The 15,117-nt window shown below is 40.2% G+C and overlaps 1 protein-coding gene across 5 annotated transcripts in view; it reads right to left on the reverse strand.

Annotated features, from left to right (window-relative positions):
• TBC1D1 (TBC1 domain family member 1) overlaps positions 1-15,117 on the reverse strand; it is a 315,182-nt gene that overhangs the window by 56,817 nt on the left and 243,248 nt on the right. For all 5 annotated transcript variants that reach the window (XM_044681366.1, XM_044681365.1, XM_044681364.1 and 2 more), the window contains one exon: positions 13,935-14,093. In XM_044681366.1, the coding sequence (XP_044537301.1) occupies positions 13,935-14,093 (159 nt within the window). The remainder of the gene's footprint in view (positions 1-13,934; positions 14,094-15,117) is intronic.

The following is a 15,117-nucleotide window of genomic DNA, read 5'->3' on the forward strand; positions in this document are numbered from 1 at the left end:
CACAGAATAGTATACTTGTCAGATCTATGGGAAAGGAAAGACTTTAAAACCAAGCAAGAGTTAGAGAAAATTACAAAATGTAAATTAAATGGCTTTGACTATTTTAAACTAAAAAGTTTTTGTACAAACAAAAACAATATAGTCAAAATCAGAAGGGAAACAACAAATTGGGAAAAAATCTTTATAACGAAAAACTCTGACAGGGGTCTAATCACTCAAAAATACAAGGAGTTAAAGCAATTGTATAAAACATCAAGCCATTCCCCAATTGATAAATGGGCAAGAGACATGAATAGCAATTTTCAGGTAAAGAAATCAAAAGTATCAATAAGCACATGAGAAAGTGTTCTAAATCTCTAATAATTAGAGAAATGCAAATCAAAACAACTCTGAGGTATCACCTCACACCTAGCAGATTGGCTAAAATGAAAGAAGGGGAGAGTAATGAATGCTGGAAGGGATGTGGCCAAATTGGGACATTAATGCATTGCTGGTGGAGTTGTGAACTGATCCAGCCATTCTGGCTGGCGATTTGGAATCACGCTCAAAGGGCTATAAAAGAATGCTTGCCCTTTGATCCAGCCATACCATTGTTGGGTTTGTACCCCAAAGAGATCATAGATAAACAGACTTGTATGAAAATATTCATAGCTGCGCTTTTTGTGGTGGCAACAAATTGGAAAAGGAGGGAATGTTCTTCAATTGGGGAATGGCTGAACAAACTGTGGTATATGCGGGTGATGGAATACTATTGTGCTAAAAGGAATAATAAACTGGAGAAGTTCCAGGCGAACTGGAGAGACCTCCGGGAACTGATGCAGAGCGAAAGGAGCAGAGCCAGAAGAACTCTATACACAGAGACTGATATACTGTGGTAAAATTGAATGTAATGGACTTCTGTACCAGCAGCAATGCAATGACCCAGGACAATTCTGAGGGATTTATGGTAAAGATGCTACCCACATTCAGAGGAAGGACTGCAGGAGAGGAAACATATAAGAAAAACAACTGCTTGAACGCATGGGTCAGGGTGGACATGACTGAGGGTGTAGACTCGAAACTACCACACCAATGCAACTACCAACAATTTGGAAATTGGTCTTGTTCAAGGACACATGACAAAACTAGTGGAAACGCGCATCGGCCAAGGGTGGGGGGGGTGGGGGGGGGGGTTGAAGGGGAAAGGTGGAGCATGAATCATGTAACCATGTTAAAAATGAATATTAATAAATGTTAAAAAAAAACAAGCAAGAGTTGGAGAAAATTACAAAATGTAAAATAAATGGTTTTGATTATAAAAAAAAATATATAAAAATGCTGATGACTTATGTGGGTTTATTTTAAATCTTGCTAAAATTATTGACAGTTTCAACTAACTTTTTAGTTGAACTTCTAGGATTTTCCATGTGTACCATCATATCATCTGCAAAGAGAGGTAGTTTTATTACATTACGTCTTTGCCCATTCTGGTTCCTTCAATTTCTTTTTCTTATTGTTATTGCCAGCATTTCTAATAGTATGTTAAATAATACTGGGCATCCTTGTTTCACTCCTGATCTTATTGGGAAGGCTTCTAACTTATCCTCATTGCAGATGATACTTGCTGAGGGTTTTAGGCAGATGCTTCAAATCATTTTAAGAAAAATCTATTTAAAACTATGCGTCCAGTGTTTTTAATAGGAATGAGTACTGTATTTTATCAAAGACTTTTTCTGCATCTGTTGATATAATCATGTTTTTTGTTACTTTTGTTATTAATGTAATCAATTATGCTGATAGTTTTCCTAATGTTAAACCATACTTGCATTTCTAGTATAAATTCCTGTTTGGTCACAATGTGATACATTGTTGTAGTCTCCTAGCTAATATTTTGTTTTGGATTTTTGCAACCACCCTTATTAATGAAATTAGGCTATAATTTTCTTTCTCTTTTTTCTCTTTCTGGTTTAGCTATCAGTATCATATTTGTTTCATAAGAGGAGTTTGGTGTAATTCCTATTTTACCCATTATTTCAAATAATTTATTCAATATTACTAAATGTTCTGGTACAATAAACCCAACAAACCAAATTTCTAGCTTCATGGATACTCTATGGGAGACTCCTAAGAGAAAAGCTTTCCCTCAAAGCTCCCTAGCTGGTGAAACATCTACTTTGTGCCCCAGCCAGACAAAGGCATGGATCAATTTTGTTTCTGCTACCTATTTACAGTCAATTCCTGGTGAATGAAGGAAGGGCTTTTCTTTGCATCTGGATTTGGAATGGCTTCTCAGATTAATTTTGGAAGCAGAATGACTGCAAATTATATTCTTTTTTGGACACACGTTAGAATCTGTTTACATTCCTAATGAATGGGATGGATGACAGAAGTGTGCTAGATAGCAAGGAGGATCCTGAGAATTGTGGTTTGTTTTTTTTTATCGTTGTGGATAATCCTCTTCAAATGGAAGAGCTGACTGTGTCCAGTTACCATCACAAACTATTAAGTAGTTTTAGACATAGAAACAGATTACCTAACTCTTCAAAATTAAATGGAAATGAAGGACATTTTACAAACACAAAATAAATGTCCTCCATCATCAAGATGTGCTCTGATGCCATATCATCATGTTGTGGTGACTGAAGCTCCTCCAAGTATGGAACAAGTCAACTGCAGGCTGTGACAAGTCCTGCCACACTGGGAGGATGGGTCTGGTAATAGATTGTGTCTCCTCTTCAAGGACCAGCTAAGTTAGAGGGGTGCTTACTGCTAGGAAATGAGCGATTTTTTTCATCCACAGAGACTCCTGGGGGGGTGGGGGCGGGGAGGGCATTCATGGCAGGGCTACCTTGGAGATACTAAAATATCACTTAAATTTGCTGAAATGAGTCTGGTCATATAGTGGGAGAACGGATGGTGATTAGAGCTGTGATCTTGTTAGTAAAGGAAATTCCACTGACCTACACTGGTTGGGACCTTCTCTACAAATTATACAAATTATATAAATTATACAAATTATATAAATTATACAAATTTCAGAGAGTTATTGCCTAGAGCCTAATGCTTCCTGATTCAAGACCAGTTCTTGATCCACTATACCGTCGTATTGTGAGTATGTAATAACAGAATTCTTGGCCGTTTTACGCTTTGTTAGTTACTTAAGGCACACTGATCATCAGCAAAGTTGGGATTTCTTTCAGCTATTTGTGCTTCTATTTCATAAAAAGTTTCTTGAGTGGTGCTCTCCACTCAATGGGACAGGCTGGTAAAAGTACATACTTCTGCAAACACACCTTTCTTTCTAAGGGCACACATGTTAGAGCACAGGCACACATGTCCTGCAAGAAGAATTCTGAAAGACCAGATTGGGGAGGGGTGGAGAGAATTTCTGACACCCTACAAGGAAAGCCAGTTGAAACTTGCAAAACATCCTACATCTAACTGTTCATCAGGGCCTGCATCTTTAAGGTATGTTCTCCTTTACAGAAATGTCTCTATTTTATCTTTTTTTTCTTTTAATCACCATTGAGTTTGCCCACAGATACAAAATAAGGTTGGAAAAGACAACTGAGTCATACCCTGAATTGGTTGCAAAGTACTCTGGAAACAAAGCTTAGTGTAATAATTGTTATTATATACAAAAAGCTATTATCTTTTAAAAAAAAAAAAAGGCATGTGGCAATTTTTCTCTCCTGTGTATCACTGTAAAAATGTGTCAGGATGAAGAAATAGCCAGAAATACATCAAGCAGGGAGATAATTAAGACATATTGCTAGAAGCCCAAGTTCTGAGTAGCTTTTTTTTTTTTGAGTGACTCCTACCCTCTCTCTCCCAAATCTAAGTTATCCTGGGGAACTTCACTATAATCTGGAGGCTGATTTGTAGAGAGGCTCCTTCTCATTTCCATTTTTGATGTAAGGACTGCACTAACTCTGAAGTCTCCATGGCCTCTCTCCTTTAAAAATATTTTTATCGTGTTTCTGCTCAGTTTTGGAACAGGCCCACGACAAATTCCTTTTTAACCACTCCCTCAGCTCCATATTTATTCACCTTGCTTCAGCTGCTTTTGCTACTGCTGAAATGAGAAGTTATTTTGCCCCATTTACTGTGTGTGTGCCAGCCACTAGGATAAGCCCTTTGCAATTACTATCTTGACTGGTTCTCACAACAATGTTAGGAAGAAAGTATTATTATAGCCATTTAACAAATGAGGAAACTGAGGCAAACAGTGTAAGTGATTTGCCCAGAGTCATACCACTACTAAGTGTGTGTGAGGTCAGATATAAACTCAGGTCTTCCTGACTCTAGGCCTGCTACTCTATCCACTGATCCACTCAGTTGCCCTCATTTTACAGGTGAGGAAACAGAGGCCAGAGACATTAAGGGACATTCTCAAGGCCACATGGGATAAGTAATAAAGGCAAGATTTGAAACCAGCCCTCTGTACCACACTGACTCCCTAATGGAGAACCAAATATTATTGACTATCCAGTACCTTTTGTCTGTCCCACTGACAAAATGGCCCGGGAGCTCCTACTTGGGTCTTTGGGAGAAGGGTTCTTGATCTTTTTGTATCATAGACTCCTTTCGGAGAACGATAATGATGGGTTCTTTTTTTTTTTTTCCAATTAAATTTTATTTTGTTTTGTTTCCCCCCCCAGTTACACGTAAAAAACAACCTCCAACATTTTCCAAAGAACTTTAAAGCTCATGGATTCTTAAGTGCATAAAATAATATGGGCTTATAGAAGAAACTAATTACTTTGAAATACAATTATCAGCTTGTTTTTTTTTTTGTTTTTTTTTTTTAAACCCTTAACTTCGGTGTATTGTCTCATAGGTGGAAGAGTGGTAAGGGTGGGCAATGGGGGTCAAGTGACTTGCCCAGGGTCACACAGCTGGGAAATGGCTGAGGCCGGGTTTGAACCTAGGACCTCCTGTCTCTAGGCCTGACTCTCAATCCACTGAGCTACCCAGCTGCCCCCAGCTTGTTGTTTTTAAGTTCGTGGACTCCAGGTAAAGAATCTCTTGCTTTAAGGGGTAGGTACTTAAGTCTACCTGCCTCTTCATGCACCACTTCTAAGGACTAACTTAATGTGGAACCCTGAGCAAAGGTCTTACTTAACCTTTCCAGGTCTCTTTTTCATCTGGAAAAAATAGTCATGTCTAAAAGATCTCTGATATTGCTGTCTAGTTTCAAAAGTCTTTGAGTCTGTGCTGTACCTGAATTATTCAGTTTGGTCCACCAGCTGCTCAAAGGAAAAAACCAATCATGCATCTTTGCATTCAGAGAAATGAGGAAAGAAAGGGAAAGTATCAAAAGGCACAGTTTTCTTAGGCAACTTCACTAATAAACTATGGGATGATTTTACCCCCTCCGATTTATTTTGTTTTTTTAAAAAAATATCCTTGCTTTCTGTCTTAGAATCAATATTAAGTATCCGTTTCCAGGCATGAGAGTGGTGAGGAAGGGCTGGGCAATGCGGGTTAAGTGACTTGCCCAGGGTCCCCCAGCTAGGAAGGGCCTGAGGTCACATTTGAACCCAGGTCCTCCCATCTCCAGAGCTGGTTCTCTCTGCACTGAGCCACCCAGCTGCCCCTCACCCCTTCATTTTTACAAGTGAGAAAACTGATGCCCAGAAGAGAATTAAACTTCTTAATGACAAAAAAACACCCCAGGACTCGGGGCAAATTCCCAGCTCCTGCGTCCGATGCTTTCTGGTTCTTTTCTTAGTCACAAGCTCTAGGACTTACATCCATCTCTCACTCCCTAAGCAGCCGGCCAGGCTCTCTCCTCAGACATCTCTTTTCACTCTACCTTCTTTCCCGGGTGATTTCTGGGTTTCCCAGGCAACTTTAAAGCAGGCCCCCGTGCCACCTAGAGACAATGTTTTGGTGGCTGGAGCGCGTCCCCCTTCCTTCCCCGGCCCTGCCCACGCCGCTCTCTCCCTCCCCACTTCCCCACTGCTGCCCTGCCCGTCACCCAGGGCCGTGGCCTCTGGGTCATCCCTGGCTCTTCTTGCTCCTGCTCACACGGCCGCTCCGAGGAGGCTGTGGGCTATTCCAAGGAGTCTCTTGAAAGGTTATCCCCGAGGAAATGTAGGGTCCGAACCAGCCTGCGGTGGAGCAGACAGGCGTGCTGACCTTGGAGTCACGGAGGCCTGAGTTCAGCACTTGTCTGAGGCGTGGGCGAGCTGTGTGATCCTGAACAAGTCACGTAACCTGACTGCCTCAATGTTGCCCTCTACGACATGAGAGTCATACTGGCGCCAGCCTCGGAGGCTCCTTCTGAGAAATAATCTGTAAGGGGCCCCAGGAATGTGTTTGTTATTTTCTAGTCAATTAGTCGTGCCTGACTCTCCATGACTCCATTTGGGATTCTCTTGGCAAAGACATTGGAGTGGCTTTGTTATGGCCTTCTCCTGCTCATTTGACAGATGAGGAAACTAGGCAAACAGGGCTAAGAGACTTGCCCAGTCACCCAGCTAGTCACGTGGCTGAGGCCAGACTGCAAGTGAGGTCTTCCGGACTCCAGGGTCCACTCTCTCCACTGAGCCACCTAGATGCCCCAAAGAAATGCTACCTATTATCATTCCTTTTAGTCTTTAAAAAAACCTCAAGATTTATTTCTTTTTAAGACTATGTCAAATCATCATTTGAACTTCCATGCTGGAACTGCCAAATTATTATTTTTGATGACAGTCTCAAGAACAGTATAGACAATGGCACACAATTAGAACGATTCTCTGTTATTTTTGTGTGAACTTTTGAGCATCTCAAACTGTGAATACACAAACTGATCTCTAAAAAAGCTAAACCCCAACCTAGACAGATAGCCTTATTGAATGGCAAAACGTTATCTGACAAGGCCTCGGTAGGATTCCTTGCTGTTTTCTGCCTTTAAGAAATTTTGATCCTTCATATGGTGTCACCCCAGAGCCCTAGGTTTTCGGCAACAAGATGGAATACAAAACAAAGCTGTTTTCTTGGATTATTAAAAATAGCTCCTTCTGTTACTCCAAGTTCACAACACTTGGCTCTTTGTTTTGGGGCCAAATGAGGCAAACCACCAACCAGGAAAGGAGTGAAGAAAACATTTTCTGCCCTTTTATTTTTCAGTCAATTTAACAGCTCCCAGCAGATTCGTTCATTTGAGTGACTATCTCAAATACCCATGTATTGCCAGGTGGAGCCTTCCTTCTGTGTTGTCAACCAAGACAGATAAGAAAACTCTTTTCTTTAAAGTGTCGAACTGTAATCCCTTTGCTGCCAACCACTGGGCAGGTTTTACGGACTTGGTCAGAATATATTAAATTTCAAGTGGGAAGCACAAATCAATAGTCCATTGACATTCTCCACAGTGGATCCTTCATTCAAAATATGCCTTTAAACTAAGATACTCTTTCCTTTCAAGAATATTTTCTAAAGGAGGAGCATGAATCATGTAACCATGTTAAAAATGAATATTAATAAATGTAAAAAAAAAAAAAAGAATATTTTCTCAAGGGGCAGCTGGGTAGCTCAGTGGAGTGAGAGTCAGGCCTAGAGACGGGAGGTCCTAGGTTCAAACCTGGCCTCAGCCACTTCCCAGCTGTGTGACCCTGGGCAAGTCACTTGACCCCCATTGCCTACCCTTACCAATCTTCTGCCTTGGAGCCAATACACAGTCTTGACTCCAAGACTTCTAGAAGGTAAGGGTTTAAAAAAAAAAGAATATTTTCTCAGTCATGCTTCCAGAGTGTTAGCACCATTTCCCCATTATGATTAAAACAAATGTGGCACAATGGACACAGTCCTCGAATGAGCAGCTGAAACTTTCCTGCTTTGGTCCCACTCCCAGCCCAATCGCTGACTTGTCTCTAGGATCCTGAAAAGCACGTGTAGCCAATGACTCCATTCTTACAATTTGTAAAATGAAAATACTTGCTTGGAACCAATTTCAAAAGGATACTGAGGACTTTAAAAAAAAACAGTACTAAAAACTGGAAAACACACTGACTATAAAGCTATAACTCAGGGTGATATTCAGAGGAGAGGTCCTTTGAATAATACTGAGGCAGCTGAAATCCTGGGTTCTGTTTTTGGATTTGGGGAGACCATTCTGGAGCTGTAAGCCTACTGGTCAGATGTTTTCTACTCCTGGTAGGCCCTTCTCCTCTAGAAACTGCCAGCCAGGCAGATGAAGAGACAGAAAGTGACTGGTGAATCTAGGCTAAAGAACTGAGAAAAATCCAGTGTGGGGTTGGGGATGGGGGGTTGCCATTGAAACCTGGAATGAAAAAAATCAAGAGGTGGAGGTACAAAGAGATAAAGCTTAAAAGCAGCAAGGAGAGGGGCTCAGCCAGGCCTAATGGCACTGGGAGCAGTGTTTGGCTTGGATTAGTGGGGAGGTCTTCAGCCAGTTGGATGGGTGCTTCACAAGGGAGACAGCCCTGCCTAGCCAAAGTGGAGGCTGCAGTTGCAAAATAGATATTGCAATAAAAGAAGGTTGTGAGTTGCCAGTTGATCAGGAAAGTGGTTGCAGAACAAGCCCATCTGAGCTGGAAGGCTGGACTGAGGGGAGGATGGGGTCCTCGGCCAGCTGCTTAGCCATAGAACCTTTCCTAGCCTAGACCTACAGTTCTAAAATTGTGCTTGGCCAGGTGGCCATCTGGTAAACCTGATAGCATCCCTTCCAGTCAGGCATGGCCAGAGTAGGGAGGGAACTGTTTTTGGTCAGAAACTATTCCAGTTGATTACATTCTGGGGAGGGCTATGTTAAGAACCCTCACTCCACATGCCCCAGAGCCCCCATCCCGTCGACTACTTGGATCAAACACCATCATAACACTACTGAATGTGAACCAAATCTAGCTTTAAGCAAAAACTTTTTTTTTTTTTTTGCTGCAAAAAGCTGTTTATCAGGAATGCCAATTTCAGAAAGTGAAGCCAGCTATCCCAAAGGGAGAAATAAAAATCCTGAACACACCAAATAGATTAACTTCATCAACCAAGAATGGGTTTCACAGGACTCTGAGTCACTGGTGGTTGTGCAGTTTATCTACAGACGAGTTTTCTGAGGTTCTGGCAGGGAGGTGGACACAAGAGCAGTTGGTCTAATATTCTGAAACACTGAACCAGCTTCAGTTTTGTAGAATGCTGTGATCTGCTTTAGTGCTTCACTGGTGAGAAAATTTCCCAAAAGGAACATAGAAGAGACTTCTTAGAAAACTAGATTAAATGACTGATTTGGAGCAGGAGTGGGGAGAAATACGATATAAAAACAAGTGTTGTTGGGATGGAGAGGTTTTTTTTTTCCCCTCTAGGTTTAGAGGTTTTAGAAAATGAACCCCCAAATGGGTGAGAAGGTTTAAGACCAGGTAGGACATTATCTTACAAACTTGTGATGTGGGATAAATATATACTGAGGTAGTTTGGGATAAATATATACTGAGGTAGTTTAGTTTAAATGTGGGAGGCAAAGCATGATGCCTCTAGCAGAGTTAGAAGTGAAGCCTGCAGAGGAAAATGGGGAAACTCTATTCCTGAAAACTGAAGGTTATTTTCAGATATCTGGAAGAGTATAAGGGGAGCATCTTTAAAGGTAGGTCACAAGTCAGGGGACTTAAGAGAGACTATCTAGTGGCTGTAGGGAATGGACTTGGCTTAGGGGATCAGGGTGGAGAAGAAGGCCAGGTGTCTGGGAAGGAAGCTTCAGCTATGAGAGAGATGGCTAGAAAAGGGACTTTCAGGAGTGGGTCAAGGGGCTTAGCAAACAATAGAGCAAAGGAGGTTATGAAACAAAAACAGGCTGAATCACAGGCCTGCCCAGATCACATGCCAACTAGAGGAAAGGCTGCTGTCAGTCACAGCTGCAACTCTCAATGGCTTCTAATAACTGGAGAGCAAACACTACCCAGATGGGATACACATAGTTATGAGAACCGATAAAGTCTCTCGCTATTTAGTCATCTCATTGTGGTTTTCTCCTCCTCCTCCTCATCGTTCTTGCTTTCAGGGAAAAGTAAATATGTATAAGATTCAAAAGTAATTTTGCCTATGGAAAAAAGGAAATCTACAGAAATAAAATATCTGACTTAAAAGGGAATATAGTCCCTCTTTCTTTCCCATTTATTTTTTAAAATGTAGAAATTTACTGTACTCACTTCTTTTCAACCCCCCCCCCCAGCCTCAATCTATTTCTTGCTTCATTTCACATTAGAGGAACATGATGTCATTTGCCTTGTTACTCACATTAACAAACACAGGCTATTGCCAATTCACGAAAGTTTTTTAGTTAGTGAGCTACACTGATGTGAACTTCACATCATTTATTTTGGGCTGCCATCGAGCAGAACCACCATCATTCGATGCCAGTGCCCAATGTCAAAAATTTTAGTATGAAAATTCCAGGAACGAAATTACTTTTATTGACCCAGATTCCAAGTTCTGCTTTTAGATAGCAGAGTCAGTTTGGAAGTTCCTGGGGCTTTATTGTGACCTGGGTATTGTTCCTGGGTACTAGATGCTCATATCGGAGACTGGCATTCACACTTGTATTCCTGTCGATGGCAGAGACACTCTACCACCACTCACCACCCAAGAAGTAGCAAAAATGATTAAAAAAAAAAAAAAGGCCCTCTATATGGCTGCCATTTCTCTGAGCATCGTGCAAATAGCCATGTCTATTTCAAGGATTGCCCAGCACTACAGAATGACGACTGAACATCTCACTTTGGGAAAAGGAGCCATAAAAATGGGAGCTTTTCTCATTCAATTTAATGAGCATTTATTAATCCTTTGTTTCCTTCCTTCAAGACTTATTTCAAGCACCATCTTCTACACCATTCTTTCTCCTCTAATGGCCAGTGCCATCACTCCAAAAACTACCTCCTTTCTATCCTGCACAAAGTCTGTATGAATACATATGTCCATAGTCTTCCCCCAAAAGAATTTAAGGTCCTTGAAAGCAGGGACTTCTTTTTATCTTTGTATCTCATGCCTCTAGCAAGGCCTGGCATAGAGTAGACACTTTTAAATGCATACTGACTGATTAAGCAGCCAGGAATCCATAGATCTGGAGTGAGCAAGGCCTGAGTTTAAAACCTAACTGAGACACTTAACAGTCCTGTGACCCTGAGTAGGCTACTTTGCCTCCGTATTTCCTGTTTCCTCTGAAAAATGGGGATAATAATAAGGACCCACCTCCCAGGGTTGTGTGAGGAAACTGGAACCTAAAGGTAACCTATAAATAGTAGCTGTCATTCCTCCTCCTCCTCCTCCTTCTACTCTCATGTCTTCTTTTCTTACCATGCCTCCTACCCTCACTCATCCTTCCCCTACAGTCTCCTGCTCCTAGTGCTAACTATTTCTATTCCTCTTCATCCTCTGCCTTATATTGCTGGGGCTGCTAGGCTCTATTTCCCACATCTGCGATGAGATCCACCACTTCCATCCTTTGTTCCTCCTTATGTCTGACAGAAATGAGTTGAACTCATCACCCACATGACACCCTTGGATGCCTGAAGCCAGCCGCCCCATGTGTCCCTCTTTCTAGTTTCTGAGCTCCTCTCTATTCCTCCACAGGCTCCTCCTCACTGGCATGGATGCCCTCCCCAGGGCACACAGGCTCCAGCTTCTCTAGAAAGGGACATTCTGCGCTACAGGAAATAACCCATCAGAGGTCTGACAAGGGCAGAGGACACCAAAACCATTCCGTTTCTCATTCTGAACACTATGTGTATCCACTGGCTATCAAAAATTTAAACAGCGATCATTTTAATCTAGAGAGCTGTAATAGGCTTCCAGCAGGGTATGAATAATTCAGAATTTTATGAGCTCTTCTATAAACTTCTAGTGACCTATATGAGAATTTAACTCCCTTGACATAATTTGGCAAGCAGACAAGTGTCTGCCAGCAAGCTGATTTAGTATAGAATTCGTCATATATTTTCCTTCTTCAACTGTCTGGCCTTTCTTTACTATTGCTACTTATCCAGTCCTGAAAACTCCAATTTTAGAAACTCCTTTTCATTAGTTTAGCTATATACTTTTATCAAAGTGAAACCACCATTTATTTAGTGAAAAGGGAACAGTTAAAAGACATATTCAAAAAAATGAGGATAAAGATAAATCTAAAATTTATGTCCAAAAAGAAATGAAATATATTATCTGTTCAAAGCATTTCATCTAAACTAAACTGTTTCACTGTTCATTACTTTGAGATGATCATATTTCAACCAATTACAATGAAAGCAGTTATCTGAAGGACACACTTTCCCCACTTATATAACAATACCAAGACAATCTATTTAAGAAACAGTGGTAAAGTAATTCTAGGTAGGGTCAATTTTGCATGCCAGTGAATGCCATTTCAACAAAACATTTACCTAAAAAAGAATGCCTAACAGTTTAAAACTCATATCCCCCAGATCACTAAATTATACACATTCACTGACCCAGCGGGCCTATAACTGAGAGAGGAAAAAGACCCACATGTTCAGAAATATTTATAACAGTACTTTTCATGGTGGTAAGGAAGTGGATACTCACAGATTCCTCACCCCACCCCAACCTCTCCCCCACTTAACAGGAGAATGGTACCTTATTGTGCAATAAGACACAATGAAAGGAAAGGTTTCAGAGAAAGCTGGGAAGACTTCTAGGAAGTGACAGAATAAAGTGAGTAGAACCAGGAGAACAATTTATATAAAAACAATACTACAAAAACAACCTCCAAAGACTCAGAAACTCTGATCATCACAATGGCCAAGCACAATTTCAGAGGATCCCTAATAAATACTTGCCATCCATTTTCAGGCAGGGAGATGTTGAACACAGGTTCAGAGAAGACATTATTTTGGCAAGGCCAAGTTAGAAATTAGTTTTGCTTGACTATGAATATTATTACAAAGGTTTTATCTTGTGTTTTTTTTTTCTTTCCAATGAGGGGATAGTTGGGAGAAAACATAAATTTTTGTTAATTAAAAAAAATTTTTTTAAAGCAGAATGCTTAAGGCAATGAATTGACCTAAGAAAGTACATCCATGCTAAGAAAGCAAAAAGAGTGATTTCAGTTATTAACCAGGAGGATCTAGTTTATTATTTCTTATAAAAGCATCATTCTTTTTTAATTCACCTTGATATAGTCTCTACAATTCAGAAAAGGGTAAAGGTTTTATTTTAGCAAGTAAACATTATGTACTTTAAAGCAGTGAATTGCGTCTGAATTTTGAAGCTGTCTAAAACCAAATTATGATTTGACTTACTAAAGTTAATTATCAAATAAAAAATATAATTATGATACAATTTGATAAATACTAAACAAATACAATGATCATGACAGGTAGTGAGCTATGAAGATAAGATGTAGTTCCTTTATTAAAAGTGCATATAATAGTTTCAAAGGGTGTTTAGCAAATATAAGTCTCTAAATCTAATTTATAAGAAGAGATATCTTGTCCACATCAACCTAAACCATCATTGATCAATGTACTCTTCCTGAGTTTCACAACCGCACAAGTGTATTTTAGGGTGTTGTTGTTGTTGTTGTCGTCTTTTTGGATTTTTTTTAGGAGGGGTGGAAATAGAATTCTAATGTTTCAAATCAGAAAAAAATTTGTCTGAATTGAGATTCGCACATGAATTCCAAAAGGGAATCCACAACAAATCCAGTCCTTGTATAATTATCTCAAATCTGTGGAATACCCATTGAAACTTACACACCAATTATTTCATCCTTTATGCAAAGAGGAGGCAACCAACTGTCCATTTAAAATCTGGACATTTTAAATACCTAAACGAGACCAAGTAAGTTATTACTTTCCAGTGGCATTTAATTAAAAACTACTGCAGTAAGTTTTTATTGTGAAGCATAAAGTCACATCATTAAAAAGCTCAAAGATATTCCATGTGATATATATTTTCCAAAGGAAAGAAACTTCTGTTTACACCTCAAATGAATGCTATGGACTTACCCAGGTCAATAAGAATTGCATGCTGGTGGGAGGTTAACTGTTTCAGGAGTTCTTTATATGGAGTGTCCTTTGGCTGCTGTTTACTGGGAAACGGGTGTTTCAGGTGATACTGCTCTGCTAAGAATTTCCATATTTCACCGCGGTGATGACGAGGTACTCCTTTTTTAAAAAGTAGAGGACAGAAAAAAGAGAGAGATTGCACTATATAACATCTTAAGAATAACTGTTAGAGGGGCAGCTATGTGACTCAGAGTCTGATAGAGTCAGGCCTGACTGATGGGAAGTTCTGGATTCAAATCTGGCCGCATCTCAGCATCCTCCCCACACTAAAGCAGGATTCTGGGCACTGAGAGCACACACACCCTACCCCACCCCCCATGCCTGGGATGTGACACACAGGGCCTGGGACACACTCCTCCTCCCATGGCACCTCTGGGAATCACACACACACACACACACACACACCCCTGACTGCTTCCAAATTGGGTTCAAGAACTTCTGACCTGCAGCCTTTTCTGGTCCTCCCAGCACTAGCCCCTCTGTCCTACCAAATTCCTTTTATGACACAAATATGGTACTGATTTCAAAGCCAGGTAGATCAAAAACAGAGAAAGAAAACTACAGACCAATCTCCATAATGAACATAGATGCAAAATTTTTAAATAGAATATTAGCAAAGAGACTCCAGCAAGTGATCAAGAGGATTATCCATCATGATCAGGTAGGATTTATACCAGGAATGCAAGGGTGGTTCAACATTAGGAAAACCATCCACATAATTGACCATATCAACAATCTAATAAACAAAAATCACATGATTATTTCAGTAGATGCTGAAAAAGCCTTTGACAAAATACAGCATCCATTCCTATTGAAAATCCTGGAAAGTATAGGAATTGAAGGACCCTTCCTAAAAATAATAAACAGTATATACCTAAAACCATCAACAAGCATCATAGGCAATGGGGATAAATTAGAAGCCTTTCAAATAAGATCAGAGTGAAACAAGGATGCCCATTATCTCCTCTATTATTTAACACTGTACTAGAAACACTAGCAATAGCAATTAGAGAAGAAAAAGAAATTGAAGGAATCAAAATAGGCAATGAGGAAACTAAGCTATCACACTTTGCAGATGATATGATGGTATAATACTTAAAAAATCCTAGAGAATCAACTAAGA

This window comes from Gracilinanus agilis, chromosome 6 (assembly GCF_016433145.1).
Source record: "Gracilinanus agilis isolate LMUSP501 chromosome 6, AgileGrace, whole genome shotgun sequence".
In the NCBI taxonomy this organism is placed as follows: domain Eukaryota; kingdom Metazoa; phylum Chordata; class Mammalia; order Didelphimorphia; family Didelphidae; genus Gracilinanus; species Gracilinanus agilis.